This window comes from Anas platyrhynchos, chromosome 4 (genome assembly GCF_047663525.1).
Source record: "Anas platyrhynchos isolate ZD024472 breed Pekin duck chromosome 4, IASCAAS_PekinDuck_T2T, whole genome shotgun sequence".
Classification (NCBI taxonomy): domain Eukaryota; kingdom Metazoa; phylum Chordata; class Aves; order Anseriformes; family Anatidae; genus Anas; species Anas platyrhynchos.
Window position 1 is genome coordinate 70,108,506 of NC_092590.1, and position 18,762 is coordinate 70,127,267.

General features: G+C 39.9%; 1 protein-coding gene across 5 annotated transcripts in view; it reads right to left on the reverse strand.

The window, feature by feature from the left end:
- Positions 1-9,487: 9,487 nt before the first annotated feature.
- The window catches only part of RGS12 (regulator of G protein signaling 12), an 84,883-nt gene continuing 75,608 nt past the window's right edge, over positions 9,488-18,762 (reverse strand). For all 5 annotated transcript variants that reach the window (XM_038178391.2, XM_038178392.2, XM_038178397.2 and 2 more), the window contains one exon: positions 9,488-10,178. In XM_038178391.2, the coding sequence (XP_038034319.2) occupies positions 9,814-10,178 (365 nt within the window). In that variant the 3' untranslated portion in view covers positions 9,488-9,813. The remainder of the gene's footprint in view (positions 10,179-18,762) is intronic.

An 18,762-nucleotide genomic window follows, 5' to 3' on the forward strand; every position in this document is an offset into this window, starting at 1 on the left:
ATGGTCTATAAGTCAGGCATGTGTGAGGGAAGGTGGCTCCACTTCTGCAGCTGAAGGCAGCTGAAATCTTCCCTCTCGAGGTTGGAGAGAGCACTCAGGGGTAAGGGTCAGCCCCACGGGAAGGAGGCAAGCTCTGCAGCTTGCCTCAGCATCAGGGTTATTGCCTATGTCAGGACAGGGAGCAGAGGTCAACAACATCACTTTATTTATTCTGATTGCAGCTCAAATAATAGCCTATATGGAAACCTACACATACACAACCATATATATTTTTCCATATTTTTTTTTCCATATATATATATATGTATGGAAACCAGATGCCTTATTTAGCATTCACTTTGTGCTTTGTAGGTAGCTCACGCGCCGAGGGTTGGAGTGCCAGGCAACACCCTTCGGAGAGCCTCTGACTGTGCCTTTTAAGTACAGCGACCAGGCAAGGCCACACGACGAGGTGTCCTCTGCTAAAGCCACGAACAGGGAGCACACTCATCACTCGGTGTCACTGCGGCAGCTGCCTAGGGCCAGCAGGGCTGCTTGGATGCTGCAGTGTCACCATAAGGATGCTTGCTTTGGATTTATTAATCTGTATTTTCCGCCTGCTAATTTAGTATAGTGTTTGCCCAGGCTTTCCCTGGGGTTTTTACATTACAAATCTTGTGGCAAACCTCTAAGGGGATGTCCTCAGAAGGTATTTCTAATTATTATTTCAGTGACAAATTGCCATCTCTTTCCCCATCTGTCACGAATGTCCCTTTTCTTCTTTTCTCTTCCTGCCTCCTCCTCATGCTGCCTTTCTCCCCACCTGAGCTCTTGTACCTACATGGAAACACAACCCTTGGTTCTCAGTGCCACAGATCCCAGTGCATTTGGGAAAGCTGGTAACATAATGGAAAGGTGGGGAGGGACATGGTTGTCCCTCAGCCAGGGCTCCCCTCTTGCTGCCTACAAAAAGCCCCCTTACTCATGGCCTCCCCTTCTGCTGTATGACCTCCTTCTGCCATCATCTGTCCACAGCCTCCTCCTTTCAGAGACTGCAGCATAGTTATTCATTGCCAGAGGGAGTGGCTGAGGCCAAAAGCCTGTGGGTTCAAACCCAACTATGCTCATGGTAGAAAATCCTCTTGAGGTCCACCAGCCCTCAAGAGGTCAGCAGAGGCAGAAGGTGCCCCAGGCCTTCATGTTGCACAAAGCCCAGAGGGTACATTAACTTTCTCTGTTTCCATGTTTCCCCCTCATCATCTCCTACTGGTCACTCTGTCTGTTAGTTTTGTCACCAAAGCAATAGGGATGCTGTCCCTGACAGAGCCTAAAGGACCCTTTTTCTGCACTCCCCCCAAAAAGGCAGAGAAAATCATAAAAGGAGGAGATTGGGGTTCCTACCAGTGAGCAGCTCTCTCTCTGATGCACAACTCCTGAATTCAGAAGTGATTTGTGTACCACTCACTGCCTCACTGCTTGCCACAAGAATAGGTCTAGGCTACAGATTGCACAATGTGGCCAATACTCCTGCTGTGTTTCCTTCTCTCTCTTTTTTTCCCCTCATTTCCCTGTAACTCCAGTGCCACTCCTTGTAATTGCTGCAGAAATGTAATTGCTGCTCTGTGTAATTGCTGCAGAAACAATCTGAGCTGTCATTGACTTACATTGTTCACACATCAGGAGAAACTGGCAGATCAGATTCACCCCACCTAACTTCAAGGGACCTGCTGCATATGTATCTACATCTGAGGCAGGGACTGAGGCTCCAATGGAGACCTAGAAAATAGAGAAGAATGAAATTTAAGGTACAGATCACACATCCAAATGTATGTTTCAACTCATTTGTTATTCCACATTTATTCCACAGACAAGATGAACTATATCTCTATCAACTACATAAAGTAACACCTGTGTTCAGGGCACAAAGGCAGCTTTAGAGTAGACACCTAAAGTTAGGCAAAAAGATCCCAGACAGTGTCTCCTAGGAGGGAAATCATGACTTTCAGATCAGCTTTGTTAAGCCTATTTTGAATTTAAGTGGACTTTGCTGTCACAAGGCCCAGTGCTGTTAGTTACGGAGTTGCACAGCAAGGAATATTATGTCTTATGCCAAGTCCTTTCACCCTCTGCACTGGTGCAGCCTCACCCCAAGTACCGTGTGCAGCTGTGGGTGCCACAGTGTAAGAAGGATATAAAACCACTAGAGAGTGTCCAAAGGAGGGCTACAAAGATAGTGAGGGGTCTAGAGGGCAAGACATATGAGAAGCAGCTGAGGCCCCTTGGTTTGTTCAACCCCAAGCAGAGCAGGCCAAAGGGAGGCTTCATGGCGGCCTGCAGCTCCCTCACGAGGGGAGCGGAAGGGCAGGTGCTTAGCTCTGCTCTCTGGGGATAGTGACAGGACCCGAGGGACCGGCATGGAGCTGGGACAGGGGAGGGTCAGGCTGGGGGTTAGGGAAAGGTTCTTCATCAAACAGACAAAATGCAATGGCAGAATCATCATTCTGCAGGAAACTGGCATGACATCAGTCTTGTGATGGCTGGTTTGGCCATCAGGCACCTTCCAACATGAAGATTGGCACCAGTGTGCTTCTGCCTTCACCCCCTTGCCAGGGAGTGCAGTTGTGGCATGCATTGTGCTGGATTTTCTAACACACACATGCACACATTTTACTCAATGCTCCAATTAGCAAGGAAAAGATCAAAGATATGTGCCCACCACCACCAATTATCTCCTGGTTGCAAATAAGTTTCAGCTAACTGCTTTACATACAGAGGACTGATCTCAGCCAGGCATTGCTTCATCCTAGTTGTAGGACTGGCTCTGGAAACTTTAAAATTGTGGAAGAGGTGGAAGGTATGTGAATATCATTGGTATGTGACTTTATGTCATTCATAAAGTAGCAAATATAGTTACTGAAAGGGATTCTTGTGCAAGTCTCTAAATGAGGGAGAATAGTAATTAAAGGGTAGTTTTCCCTTAACATGGGTTCATCTTTTCAGGAAAGACTCAAATCATTAAGACCCCAGTTCTCTCTCACAGGATAGGAGACAGACATTAGTTTCATTTTTGAGCTGTGATTTAAGTTTTCTCCACTCCAAGGGGATTAACTTAAATTAGATGTACTTCTAGCTGGCCTTTCATTTCTTTGCCAGCCTGCTCCAAAACTGAGGCTTGAGCTAAGTTATACACTGTTTTGAGACCATGAGCAGAGAGGTGAGCGGAGAAATACAGGTCAGTGTGTCCTAGCAAAGCAGTCACGAAGTATTTAAGAATATTTAAGAATACCTGGTGCAGGCTATAGGTGCTTGCAGTTGCTCTTGTGCCTTTACAGCTCTGCGTAGATGCATGGGAGGGATTCAGCATCATTACTGAAAACTGGTACCAGATTGTCATGCAGATAATACAGTGTTGGCATGGAATTTGAAGAATTACTTTTCATCCCATCCCCATCAGTCATTATTTTCTGCTGTTAGTACCCAAATTGCTGCACAGACCCTTGCTCTGGGAGGGTGTTCATTGGCAGAGTGTTCAAAGCACGAATTACAAGGGTGGTGAACGAGATGGGAACCATTTAAGGACTATCACATCACTGATTAACATCAATGTACACAAACACTGACCCTCTGAGCCCTAGGCTGTTCCACTCTTGATCGCCAGTAGTGCATTCATATATTGCAGCTAGGCAGAGCAGTTTTAGTGCATATATCCGTGCAGAAATTGCACAGCTGGACAACCCCAGGTCTATGCAACAGGACAGCCAAAGAGGGATTAGTCTGTATACCTGGAAAACATGCAGCCACAGCCATACCTTAGGATTGCAATTCTTTTGTCTTGCTAGAATAGAGCAAAAGGAATTAATTAAAGGCTAAAAATCTAACCCACTATTATTAAATTCCTGAAGATGAGTTATTTTTAAGGTATATAAATATTTGGCAGGAATTCTTAAAAACTCTCTTTTAAAGGAATTTTTTATGTAAGCCAGGTTTAAGGAGCTCCTCTATAGAGCTTTTGCAAGCTCTAATAAAGTGCAGTCTGCTTCCAAGTTGTCTCATACTGTCATTAAAGCTGTGATGTACATAAGTGCTAGATCCAGATGGCAGGAGGTCCCATCAGCTGGGCTATGGGGACAAGAGCTCACTGCGTGGCTGCCAGTGCCTGGCTCAGTCACACTCCAGAACCAGTGTTGAGGACAAAATGCAAGTTTTCTAAAATGCATCGACTTAAGTTCATGTACAGTAGTCATTATAATGTAGTTTCTTTTCCTTGTGAATAACTGAAAAAAAAAAAAAAATCACTTTTTTTTTCCCCTGCATTGAAATTAGATGTCAACAAACCACTATCAGTTTCAGTGGTATAAATTATTTATTTAGTAATACACAATTAACATTTTAGATATTTGACACACTGAAGATCCTATAAACACATCATTGTGCAGTACAGATCTCTCAATACTTTGGAAAGACAAGGCATGAGAAATTAATTCAATATGCATTTTCATATTAGAAATCCATTATAGAGAAGTTTAAAGTCACAACCACAAATAAAACAAGAATACAAATCAAACTGTACAACACAATATTTAGACTATTCAACAGAATGATCACTTAGGATGAAAAAACATAAACAATTTTCTTTCCTTATCTTCCACACAAGCAATTCGGAAAACATGTTCATTCATGTGTAACGCATTGGATTTGCTAACATTTTGAGTAATGCAGGCAAGGTTTGCAGGCACCTGATCATCCAGCACTTCCCAGCAGATAATGGTCTTCTGAAAAAAATCAAGAGGGACCTGGTGAAAAATAACGGTGGGTCTACAGCAGGGAAATATTTTAGTAAGATCAATGAACGTTTTTTTCCTGTGTTTTAATTGGCATTGGGTTATGATTCACAAATCCACCAGTTGTTCAGTACCCTGCTGCCACAATGCTGACCTTGGGATACTCCAAGAGCACAGGCAGAGAAGTGTTTGGATGTGCCACTTGTTTTTGCTGCAGGGCAAACACCCACATCATCCACAGAGCAGCCCTGTTGTCACACTGGCTTGTTACATTCTCACAGAGCTTGGAAATCTGCCTGGTGATGCAGAAAATACAGCCGTTTCTAAACCCAGCACAATGAGCTGCGGTGGGGAATGAGGAGTGGCTTGGACTTGCAACAGTTTTGGCTTCTCACACTTATTGAAAAGGTCCTGCCGTTGGGCTGGGGCCTTTCTCTAGCAGAGCCTTTGGAAGCTTTTCAAAATCTTTGAGAACTGGAGAAAAGATGCCTTAGGCTGTTTCATTGCAGATGCTGCAGCATGCTACCACACACCAGTCTGGTCTGCCAGCCACAGATGACGTTAAGAGAGACAATTTTTAATGACAATATTCACTAGCAATACTGTGTCAGAGGTGGTATGGGCAGAAACACCCCTGCAGAGAAACAACTACAGTCAATGATTTCAGTTTTGTGGTGAAAATCAGCTACTTCCAAAAAAGCAAAATGGGCTCATGATTATCTCTGTGCCAAAGAGACAAGGAGGCTGCTGGCTGAACCACTGCCTTTTGGCAGTTTTCTGTCAAGAAAGTAAATTCCAACACAAGATGAGGAAAAATCAAACAATGCACGTGACAGCAAAGGCAAGAAAAAGAGTCCAAAACTTTCAGGAGGAGAAGTAGTGCTAGAAGGACCCAGCATCCTTGAAAGATACTAAATAGCCCGCAGAAGGGCATGAGAAAGTGCATGGTGCAGTCAGGTATTGGCTCCTTCCCACGGAGCAGTAAATCTCTTGCAAAGTCCCTTTGCAAAGCCTGTTTATGTGCCTTCATAAAACAGCGGTTATTTGTCATGCAGGCCCCAAAAGCTAAATTGCACAGCAGTTTATTTTGCATGTCTGTTATATCACAAATCTGTTGACAAGGCGCACTGCTAGAGTAATCCTGAGGGGAAAGTCCCTTTTCAAGTTTGCCTATATGTGTATTTTCTATTCTTCACAGAGCTTTTAAAACAATAAACAAGAAGACTGTCACTGTTGTGGAGCCTGTGAGGCTGCAACCACTACAATTTGAAGCTCAGATGCCATGACAACGAGTAAAATATGAGAGAACTGGTTTACTAAATAAAATTTAGAAAGCTACAGGATTTTCTAAGTGTTTTGTTTTGCTTTGTTTTGTTTTTATCTCTGGCATTACTATGTTTTACAGTTCGAGGCTGTAGGTCAGTGGATCTCCCTCATCCACATAAAAGGATGGGAACATCAAATTCCTGTTTTATGTGTCATTGTGGCCTTAAGAGGAACTGACTGTAAGTGGAGCTTCAACACGGGAAAACTGGGAAAAGTAAAAGAGAAATAAAGCCACATAAAGCCTGATTATCTTTAAGAACTAACTGGCAAAATAAAGGATTACACTGCCAAGGAGTGCTTCAAACGGGCTGCTTTTTTACTTGCAAGTAGATTTCATTAGTAGTGGAAACCACAGGATAATAAGGTAACTTAAAGCCATATTATAATGCTGAAGTCACAGGGTAATTAAAACTGGACAATAACCTTAGCAAAACTGGGGAAAACATCAGCCAGAGATAGGCTCTCCACATTTGTTTTTGTTAACTCCATGATCTGTGGCAACTTATTCCAGCAGGTTTAATTTTTCTTTTCTGCCAGATATTGAAATGGAGAACTAATATTATTATTTCTAAGTCCAAGTAATGAATTTTCACAAGTCCTAGCTAAGAAGTCATTGTTTTAAACAATATGTCAATAGCTGGCATAACAGTGCAGAGCAGAGAGGAATGTTTTTCCCATGTTCCCTTGTTTACAGGATTTCCAGGCATTGTGCCAGGATTTTTCCCTATGTTAAAGAAAATTCCGTTCTTCCACATCCTTCATTTTCCTGCACGCAGCCTGAGTCTCCTTTGAATCCTCAATAGAGTCAGACCCAGTTTGCTGCACTCAGTATTTAAAAAACAGCTTTTTTTGTTGTTGTTGTTTGCCTTCTTTTTCTTCAGCTTACCAGCTTTCAGAAAGAAAACAGACCAAATTTCAGTTATCTTAAATTAACCAACTAGCTCTACCAGCTAAGGATGCACAGAGGCTGGATAACCAGATGCTCTTGAGCTGTGTCCACCCAGCCTCCACATGTGTAACAACCCAGCTCAAGCTGTGGGGTTTCAAGCTCAAGAGGTTTCTTGGATCCCATGAGTTTTGACTGTTTAGCAAACCTCAGTAGGTCTCTTTCAATTACTTGCTAGTGCAGCCCTTGTAAATTTCCCACCTCCCCAGCATCCTTTGGCTAAGGTCTTCACCAGTCTCATATTTTGGGGTGAAGAACCACCTCTTTGAACTGAACCTGACTTCTACCAGCTTCTCCTGGTGGCCCCTAACTCTTGTCTTAGAAGAGAGTGAACAGTCTGTCCCTATCCACCCTTCCCATAGCACTCAAGGTTTTTAGGACATCATTATACCTCCCCTCAGCTGTCTCTTTTTCCAGTTAAAGAACTGTATATTGCTCACCAAACACCACTTAGGCACACTTCCACAATGTAAGATGGTTTCATCTAAAATACTGATCAAGGATTTATAAATACAGTAATTATTGTATTTTAATTTCAAGCTTTAACCTGCTTGAGGTCAGGATTTGATTTTCCAAAACACACAAAAAGTGCAAAATGTGTCACAGGTCACTGAGCCCTCTCTTGAGCTTTACTGGTGTAATGTTGGTCTTGATTAGAACAAAGCTACTAATTTGCTGGAAGGTAGGATAAATATGCCCATTTATCTGTGCAAAGAAATAACTTATCACAAGCAATTCTTAGCAAAATGTTACCAAAACAGTAAGAAACAAACATGGGAAAACCACTTAAAATACAGAGATATTTTAAACATTTTCTCATAATCACTGTGCTATCACTGCTTTGTTGTGTCCCACATAGATGATACACAGTATGATATAAAGCTACCTATGGATCAAAAGGAGCAGACAGTTTTCCCCCTTTATCCCTAGCCCAGGTACAAGCTGAGTGCTTGCAAAGCCAACCCGCACACACTGCACTGTGGCTCTGCTTCAGCAGCTCAGTTCATCACGGTGTGGGATCCAGTTGCATCGCTTTCCAAGCCTGTTCACCCACTCCTACCTCTAATTTCAGTTGCTGCCAGCTGTGTTTCCTTGGCACGGATACCTGGCTGCAGTGGGATCTGAGCTCAGACAACCAGCTCATTTTATTCACTGCCATGAGAATAAAATACTCAGCTACCAACTAGCACTGACAGCCTCAAAAATGCTATTGTGAATTCCCCTAATATCCAACATTGCTCCACCACTGTGATTTTAGCATGGCTCTCAAATGGGTTTTAATCTTGGAAGTTTTTAAAACACCAGTTATTCTTACAGCACATATCCTCATTCAGTCACACACTGTGTTGAGACTAATACTAATGTTTCCCTCAATAATAGGAGCAGAATCACTTAATCATGAAAAAGAATTAAATTTGTAAAGCTAATGGGTGCTATGTCCTTTTATATCACTGGAGTATTTAATGTATAATTCTTAAGCTTTAGGAACCACACTTTATTGTTGTAAAATTCTGTGTAGCTCCTTCTCGTTTTACAAAAAGCTATGAGTTTAAGAAACTGAGTAACACTCTCCAGTATTTTCTGGTATTCTAAAACTTCACAGTTCTTGGTAAGTTTTAGTAAGAAGGAGCAAAGAAAAAGAAGTTGATGAATAATCACAGCTTTAGACTTCCTGTCTGTGTGGCTCTGCCGCCTGGGAGCTATGCAATATGACTTTTTGAGTCCCAAAGCAATTTCAAAGCGGTGAACCACCAAAAGGTCTCAATATATATACTTTATATTGTTTCAAAGAGCTGAACAGAGAGCCAGAACTCTCTGTGTACACTTTTGCTTGTCCAGACTCATCACCTCTTCTGAAGAAATGAAAAATGAGGAAAACGAGAATGTGGCAAAGCAACATGTTCAGTAGTACCTTTTCTTCCTCAAAACTCTGCCCAAGGCTAGAAGATGAACTGAAAGTAGTATCAACGACAAGAAGACTAAGTGGCAATTAACAGCTTACTGAAGGAGCGGTAACAAAAATCCACCTTCCCCCAAAGCCAAGACACCAAGAGCAGTGCTCAGGAGGGACCTAGATGGCTCTCCCACCGCTGTGTAAATAGCACATACATTTCTGCTGAGAAAACAGCACTGGTGTTGGCAACAGGAGCAGCTGTTATTCCCAGGACAGGATTTTTTTTTTTTTCTTCTTACTGCTTGTGTAACAAAGGTTGTATTGCATAAAAGCCAGGTAATCCATTGGACAAAAGCGAATTTCAATTTCACCTGGACCTCTTCCCAAATGTTATGAGAAAGATAGGAAGATATTAATAAAATAATCATAACCTTTTTTCAACAGTAACTGATTTTACTTCTACTTCAGAAGTCAACCAACACACAGGGAATCCTGCAGACCAGGAAAAGCATTAGAAGATTAAAATTAAGTCATCTTAAATAAAAATTTCGATAGGGGAACTTAAAGTGAGTTTGTCTTTATTAAAGACAAGAAGGGTAGGGGTGGAAATCATCATTTTAATTGCACTGTGCAACAGAATCATGACAGGGAAAATGATATATAAACAGTAAGAGAACAAAAGCAAATAGTTCAATACTTTCATTGAAATACTTCTCTTTTCATTCTACAGGTTCTAACTCATATCAGAACAGACTGTCTGGCAGGCTCGTTGAAGGCAACAGGTACTGAAAACAACTTAAAACTCGCAGAAATATGTCCCTAAGGCATATTTCCATTGCTGCCAATGCCAGGCAAAAATACCACAACTCTTAATTAAAAACAGAGATTTAAACAAAAGTAGCTTTATACTGATTCTCAGTGCCCTTATTCTTCTCACTCTTTACAGCAATCAGAGACGGAAGGTCTGATGTCCGATAAACTCCAGTCCTCATCCTCCCTTGGCAAGATCTCAGTTCCGAGACATAACCTTCAAAGCTGAGGTTCCCTTCAGACTCATCGCAGGAACGTGTGCTGGTGTCTTCCAGCTTGACTCCATCCACATCAATTATCCTGTTCACAGGCAGCTCCTTGCCAGGGTTGTCTCTCACACCAGGAGGATTAATGCTTCTGCTGGTCTTCGTTTTGAGAGACGTTTGCTCACAAGGGTTTCCTAAAGTTTCCTGTGAATCGTTTTTCTTTTTGTGGTTTGCACCTGGTAGAAGAATTAGAAACAAACAGACTAACTAAACACAAAGCACAAAACAGAAGAGTTAGCTACCTTCTGGTTTCTAGCATTTTCCGTGCTGCAACCTCTGAGGTGCTAAAGGTAGGCCATCAACTGGGACATTCCTCCACCCCACCAAGGAGACTGTCGGAGGTACCCAGCAGGTAACTTAACCTTATGTTAACTTATGTTAACTTATGTCTCAAAGGTACATATAGTGTCAATAGAGATCTGTCTTACATTAGCATTATTCAGAATTTAAATAAACTTCCATTAAAAATAACTACTTAGCATAAATTTGTACACCTCTAGAATAAAAACTCACACCAGCAAACCCAAACATGAAGCAGAAGGATACAGAACTCCCAGTGGGGCAGAACAGGAGATGTTCTTTGATTTGAATTGGCCTCCAATGCAAGATCCCTGCTGGGATAATGTTTCATTTGGCTAGCGGTTAGTCTTTCTCCAACAGACTTAGGCTGATCTAAAGTTTCAGTTTGCTGTACTGAAATGTAATCTAGCAAGTATGGAGGAGAGTTTACAGGACAGGAAGAAAAGAAACAGCTTAGGTTGCTGAAGAGCTTAAACATTTAAAAAAAAAAAAAAAAAAATCATTACAAGTGATATTTTAACCTAATATTTTAACCTTGAAGTTTCTTTTTGGTAAAGCATTCCTAAAATCACCACTGTTAGGATTTGGGCCTATTGTCTGGAACCAACCATGCCAAGTCATTACCATCCCAAGTCTTCCTCATTGCCAGCACTGGCTGCCTCACAGGCTGTGCAGTGTCAAGTAGAAGCCCCTTGGAATACACACATTGGGCTTGATATTCAAAGACTTGCATCAACTAGAAGATATGTAATTAAAAATTATGTATCTGTCAGTGCGTATTGTCTCACCCAAATATATGACTTTCATTAGCAAAATCAGGAGTAGTTCGTTTCAGAACTGGGATGGGAAGTTGAGGTTAACTAAACCTCAGGTTTAGTTAAACCTCAGGTTGACTAAAACCTTCAGCTCCAAAAAAAATAGTTTTATTTTAGATATGACATTGCAGTCTGTTAGGCCCTTGTTAAAGTAAACACAGATACAACTGTTCTGGCTGTTTCAACAGGCAAGAAGAAGGGAATGACAGAAGAACTGCTTCACGATTCACACTATGACTACAACCATGATTTCTGCATCTGAGGCATCCCCACCATAATGATGGAAAAGGGGCAAAATTGCAGAGAGAAATCATTTTTACTTTTTACCACTTTTAATAGACCAGTTGCTATCCAAGAGAAAAATAGAAAAACTTTGTAGTTAAAGGCAGACATGAGAAAGGGCTTCTGTGTGCAATTTAATTTCTTTTTTTCTATGTGTAGCAGCTGGTCTTTTAAAACATACCATCTTATCCAACATGCCTTACCTAACACATTTTAAAATGTCTGACCAGCACATTCAGCCACACAGCCCCTATGAGAACTGCGTGGTTAAATCACATAGCTGGCTTGGAAATCTTTTGTGTTTGACTCTGGTCTTTGTAAGAAAAATAATTAATTAATAATACAATCATTATAACCAAGATCTCTTCAGTATGGAGAAGGGGAAAAATGCTAATGAAAGGACAAAAAGGCAATTTCATACTGTTTCAATAAAATCACTCTAGGCTAAAGCTTTTATTTAATGAAAATAAGTCAAAATTCTAAGTAGTACAATATTATTTCACTGCTTTTGCTATAGTGCAGCCCCACAAGTAATAATGTGGATATCCCACATCAGAATTACTTGCCTTTTTTTCACAACTAGAGGAATTAGATCAAACTCCAAACAAATCAGCCAAGCAGTAGCAGAGAGAAGGAAAAAAGCTTTCTCAGCCCCGCTAGCCCAGCATGACTACCAAATTACAGCTAACATTTAATGGGCCTATATTACGCCTCATGCTTACATCTTCATACTGCAAACAGAACATCGAGTTAGTTTTAAGTGCTGTTTGCATGGCGGTGGTGTAAAATGGTACTCTTCTATTCTAAAAAGTTTATTTTACATGACTGTATTCAATGGTACTCCTGATCTTTTTAATCTACTATTCTATGCCCTTTGAGGACATCTCCGATTCTCCTTTCATGTTGGTTTAAAAGACGCACTCGTTTCTAAAAAGCTGTACTACTGATGAATCACAACAAATAGTTGGCATTGACAGAGCATGAATCATACGGTAGTCTTATTAAGCGTACGTCCTTCTACTAAATGTAATGCAGAGCAAAAACTTTGATGGTGGCGTCTGGTATCATAGCTCTGTCACTCTGAGCGACGATGAAGTAGTCTCCACAGACACAAGACAGTCCACATTAGCAGGGTTCATTGAATAAATCTCTGGAAACTCCTGCTGAGGAAGTATTACTCTACGGAAGCCGTTAAGTATGACTGTATTTGGTGGCTAGGTCTTTCTACAGCTGCAGATAAGACGTAGCCATTAATGTCTTGAATCATGGTGTCACCAAGTCACCACATGGAGCAACTGGGCTTCCAAGTAGTCTTTTAGGAACGAAGCAAAAATCAGGTCAATGATAGCTCTCAGGCTTCACAGAAGACCATCTCAAGAGGAATAAATCAAATATTGCGGGCAGTTTTTTCTATTAATGGTCTTATCGGGAGTAATCCCTCTAAAGAATCTAACAAATTACTACTAGAGGCAGGACAGGAATGCAGAGGGCCTTATCTGAAACACTGGTTCAAAAGAACAAGGAATTGCTAAGGGATAATGTTGTGAAGGTGATTGCTCTTTTCCTGGCAGGGTGGAAAAGATCTTGGCCCATCTATGCCAAACTGAAAGGTGATTTCAAGAGTAGTGCTACACTGAAAATGGATTTTAATGTGATTTTTTCCACATTGTTTCAAAACAAAAGATTTACAAAGGAAGTAAGGCTATTCAGCACAAATAATAGAGATTCCCCAAAGCAGCATGTTTTAAAATGTATCCCTCAAGTTTTAAAACAGACTCAAGATCTGCATGTATTAAGTGGTGCTTTGTAACAAGGCTTAAACGATGCCTGCAACACTTCTGTGCTGGTATTGTTTTGAGTAACAAATACCCGAGCAAACTCAGCTATACAGGGTAATATCTGTGCAGAGCAGAGAGCTTGCACAGATAAAATTTCCCTTCACTTTTTATTCTTGCACTGAAGTGATGAAAACTTCCATGGCTCTCACTGCAGGTTGCTTTCCCCTGTGCAAAGCACATCAGAAATGCTATTATATTTTCCAGAAATGATATTATATTTTCCTGAATATAATTTTTCAAGCACCCTACCTAACTTCAGAAGGGAAAGGAAGCCAGTCCTTACAGCAATGCTTGCATAGACTGCTCCCCAGAGACTGGAGTAGCACAATCCTGTCTATGGGTAATCTTCAGCTCCCTCACTAAGCACTCCGTGCAGCTGTAAGGGAATTGTCTCATGCATCTGATCCTGTTAATATGTTCCAGCTGGTCTGAAGATTGGAGAATGTGCTTGTCGTCTTCAGTTGGTAAGCTGCAGATCTGCTATTTCACAGATCTGCAGCTAAATGAGTGCTTAGAAGGCTGTATGTATTTTTTTTTTTTTTTTTTTTTTGCAGTTTTGAAGGGTTAATGATCGGGCAGCATTTGGGCTGGTCTCCTGATTTCCTTTACCAATGTTACTCTTTTCCTGACACCTAGATTTTGTGTATTTTCTCAAGCCCTCTGACTTTAACATTGTGATTATGAAAAATCTTCCTCTGTCTCAATAGATGAAGACAAAGGGAATTTACATTATTCTGTATAAAATATTCTTCAAAATCTAGGTAAGATCTAAGCAAGATATTGGAGGATATTGTCTTCCAAGTAGTTTAAGACCTACAGAGAATTTGGTCAAATTCCAGGCAAAGACGAGGTCAGAAGAAGACCAGGAATTACAGGAACAGCATTAACTCTCACATGTAGATAGGATGAAATAGCCATAACTGCAACGGAGATGCTTGGGATTTATAGGTCCACCCACATCTTCCAAGGGATGCAATGGAAATGCTGGTAATATTTCTGTGCAGTAATTATTAGGTCCTTGCATATTCAATGTGCTAAATTTTGTAGGTGTGAGTCATTTCTTAAAGTGTAATTTAGACCAGGTGTAAAATTCAGCACCTTTATTTTTAAATGATCAATATTGAATCAAGTTCCACTCATACCACGTTTATCTTAGGAAAAAAAAAAAAAAAAAAAGAAAGAAAGAAAAAATAAGTATATGTTAAGTTTCATTGTAAGAGGTGAACTCTGTATATTTGAAAATCTATACTTAGTGAATCTCACATAGGATGGAATGTTAAATACTACTCCATAATTATCTCAACACCACTTCCAAATAGACAGCTCTTTCATGTAGACCCATCACTACATTTAGTCTTCTGGCTTTGCTAAAATTTTTTTATCTTATAACTCTGCTGATTTCTATACCATTGATCCCAGGCATTCAGCTTCTTACAGAGAGAGGATCAGATTTTCAGTTAAATACAATGAGCTCCAGTTTGATGATTTCATGATGACTTACAACAGATAAGAATCTGTTTGAAGTCTTTTACCAAATTGTTTCAGGAACAATTATTGGAACCAGTTATTTACCAAATGTAATCAGTCATTTACAAATGACCAGTCCAAATTCATAGACTCAGGTGCGTTCTTTAATGTGGGAGACTGTTGTGAAATGGCACTTCGTTAGGCTTCCTAGACATGCATTTTTTTAAGAGGTTGATCAATGACTTGCACACTTGCTGATGTCCTGTTAGCACTGTAAGCTTTTTTTTTTTTTTAAAAAAAAAAAAAAAAAAAAAAAGTTTCTTAGGTGATTCGTGCTTCAGAAGGGAAAAAAGGATACCTTACATTTAAGAGTTGGAATTCTGCAGGTTAAATACCCTTCAAAACTTTGCCTCCTTTCACATCCTAACTGACATAACCCTGATGAAAAAGATGATTTAATGAAATGTTCCTAACTACAGTTTATGCTTAATCTTTACAAAGGAAATTTGACTTAATATTTCACTTGCATAATAAAACACCAACTGCATCATAAGGCTGGTGCCTTGAAAGGCTCAAACTATGATGGCATCAAGCTAGGAAATGATCAAAATGACTCAAACTATGATGGCATCAAGCTAGGAAATGGATTACACTACAAAGGGGCAATACTCTGCACTACCAGCCTATTTCCTCGTGTCCTGGGAAGTTCTGGAACGCTTCTGCAGCATCAAGTTTAGAAACACGTGGCAGACAGAAATTCTTTGCTTGCTCTCATCTCAAAAGAACTCACAAGGCCGAAGAAGAAGATGTTATTTGGAAAGCCAAAATCTGAGAATGACAAAGAAGAGGGAGCTGGTATGACTGGTGCTGCTCCTGCTCACGTGCAGTAATTATGTGCTCATGAGGGATATGCCTAATTAAGAAAGGACACAAAGCACCCAGTGATGCTGGGGCAGTGGCTATGGCAGCAGTGGCAGGGAACTGCACACAGCATCACTTAAAAGCCAGGTGCAATGCAAAAAGAAATAAAAAGAAAAGCTCGGAATTTCAATCCAGATTGGCCTACATGCCCTCAATAACTGGGCAAAGTGCTTAACTTTGCTGTTCCTCCTCTCTTAAAGCTGACATAATTGTCAGGGAATGCTTTCCAATCGAGACATGACAAAACATCTCTGCACTAGCCTACAGATATTTGTCCCTCAGTTTAATCTTCCAGCGCTTATTGGTAACACTCGCTTTGTTTTTCCATCAGAACTTTTTAACAGGAGGTTTAATTATTGCTGAGGGTAATACAATTCGTAGGAAATAGTGGATTGAACTACTTGAATCAGTTTTAATTTAATCTGCCATTATGTTATTCTTCAATTAAATTCTAAAATGTGGTTTAGCAGGGCTACCAGTTAGATTTAACGAACAATTACCAAATTCATTTCACTCTCCAAATGTAAGTTGTGCTTTTGAATAGTTCTGATTTTAGCCTGCGTGCATTTGTTTCAAAGAGACGTTGCAACTTCTCTAATGCTTTATCCAACCAGTGAAGTAATTTGTTAATTCCCTCTACAGAGTGTGTCTTGCTGTTTGACTGAAATAAGATTGGCTCTCAAATAATTATCCCTCAAGGCCTTCCTTGCTTCCCAGTTGTCTACTCTTAACATAGCTCTCCTTCTCCTTTGTTTATTATTGATCTGTAATGTAGTACATGTAATTCTCCCTTTTAATCATGCTCTGATTAAAAGGGGATTAACAGATTCTGGCCTTAGCATTCCTGGATCCCTGAGTACTTCTTTATATTGTTCCAAAATCCAATTACCTTCTATAAGATTACACATAACCAATAAGGATATAATTAACTGCTGGACAACAGCCTTTGCTAGTAATAATGATCTATACTAATTTTACATCTTTTAACTAGAATCCCTTCCATCTGTTTTATTTATTCATGTTTTTATTTACATGCTTATTTTTATTTACATAGGAAACATCACTGGATTGTCTCTGAAATATGCTACTGTGAATTAAGGGGTTATGCAAAATATAAGTTAAAAAAAGTATTAAAGAATTTATTACAAAAATAAGCTTATTTTGCCTCCTTCTTGAAGATATATGTGTGAGTTTTTAATCTCTTTAACTATCCCAAATTTGACTGCACTTGGAATCCATTACCCTTGAAGCTGAAAAGTTTAGTAGACAAAAAAGTCAAGTCACAGAAATACAGCTGCTATCATCTGATTGCCGTTCCTTGGTTACAATGTCCTGCACCCTTTCTGTGAACAATAAAGAACAGTTGGGATTTTTTTTTTTTTGTCATTGGGAACAATAGCCAGCCCCAGGCTCTGAGAGCCCACACAGCATTTTATTTCTGTGCAAGCATTCAAAGAGAAAAATCCTCACACTGGCACTAACTATCCTGCTTCTCAGCGTTCTTTCCAATATGAAATAAAGCAAGTTTATTTTGAGGATAATGCTGCCCATCTATTTCAGAAACAATCAGCATCTTCAGAACTAATTAAGTAACTGTTTATGTAGTCTACATTCATGCTTTTCTTACATACCCATATTGTTATCTTACATATCCAAGTATTATTCCAAATAGAGTTCACCATGTTTTTATTTTCCCTAGCTGGTTCTCTCTCTTAACCAATGACATTATGTATGTAGAAAAGGAATTTCTGAATAAACTCTATATTCGGTTGAATTTCTCCACCCAGTCTATATATCTACTCAAAAAAAATACTTTCTCATTTGGTAGACAGTAATTCCATTGACTGAAATTTCATCCTAAGTATATATTTCTCACCCTACATTTAAAAAAAAAAAAATGTTTTGTTTTGTTTTTTAATAACAGAGAGAAGAACACCAATGGAATGAAATCTATAATCCATGTGTCTTGATTATTGCAAGCTATCCTATTTAAAGATAAAATGATACTTCCTGAAAAAGCCCAATTGCTGCTGAGAAAAAATGCCCACCTAGGAGCATTCCACAACCAGAGAGTAGGAGAGTCCACAACCAGAGCAAACAAATTGCTGGCCCCATGGAATACCACCGAATATACAACCCAACGCAAGGCTCTGGCCCCGAGGGGACCGAAGGGTTGAAAAACTGCCCCTTCCCATGCCACCTATTTCTCACACAGATAGCGAACATGCCCAGGGAAAAACTTATGGACATGGAGGGCAACAAAGTGTTATCCCATGCAATTTAAAAATTAATAAATCCAACGAGATAAAATCAGTAATTTAGCACTTTCAAAAACGAATGCTCTGCTTCAAGCCAATTACACCACACAAGAATTATTTCTTCCACAGCTGGATACCACCAGCATTATATGTAGAAGCATGAAGTATTTCAGAATTAACTTTCCAATCCAGAAAGCCCCGAATTTTATAGTGGGAAATTTGCCAGAAGTAGTAAGCTTGTTTAAAAGTCAAGAAATTTTCCCTTGCTGAGTAACACAACTAGAATCAGTAACGATTCTTGTGTTGCAAACTGATTTGGTAATATATACCCTGTAGCTAAATATCACTACAGTAATATTTGTTTCACTTAACGTTAAGATGTGTTTGCAAAATTATTCTCTGCATTGCAAACCTCATTTTGCTGGTTTTGATCATTCATTTTGCCTTCCAGATCTTCAAAAATGAAAACACCTCAATAGTCTCCCCTTACAGGGAAATATTTAGAAATTGACTTGGCTTTGCTCCGTCAGCCTGAGGTCAGAAAACTGCCCCACTACAAGATTACACATGAGGGGCTGCTTTGTATGGCCGGTCTTCATCACCCTGACACCCTCCCAGCATATATACACCCAAGAGATAAAAACTCAATGTATAGTGTAAGCATGCACGCCCTTATACCAATTTGAAACCAAGATTGTAGACCAATTCAAATTATGTGGTCATTGTTTTACATTTTTTCCCAAGACTTCAATTTAATAAAGCAATTAAAAATGCACTTTCTACTGATAGGAGATTATGAACGGAGAACCATTAAAGCACTTAAAAAAGCAACCATTATTAATGATTTAGTCCTTTTAAAAATTGATCATTGACTGGAGA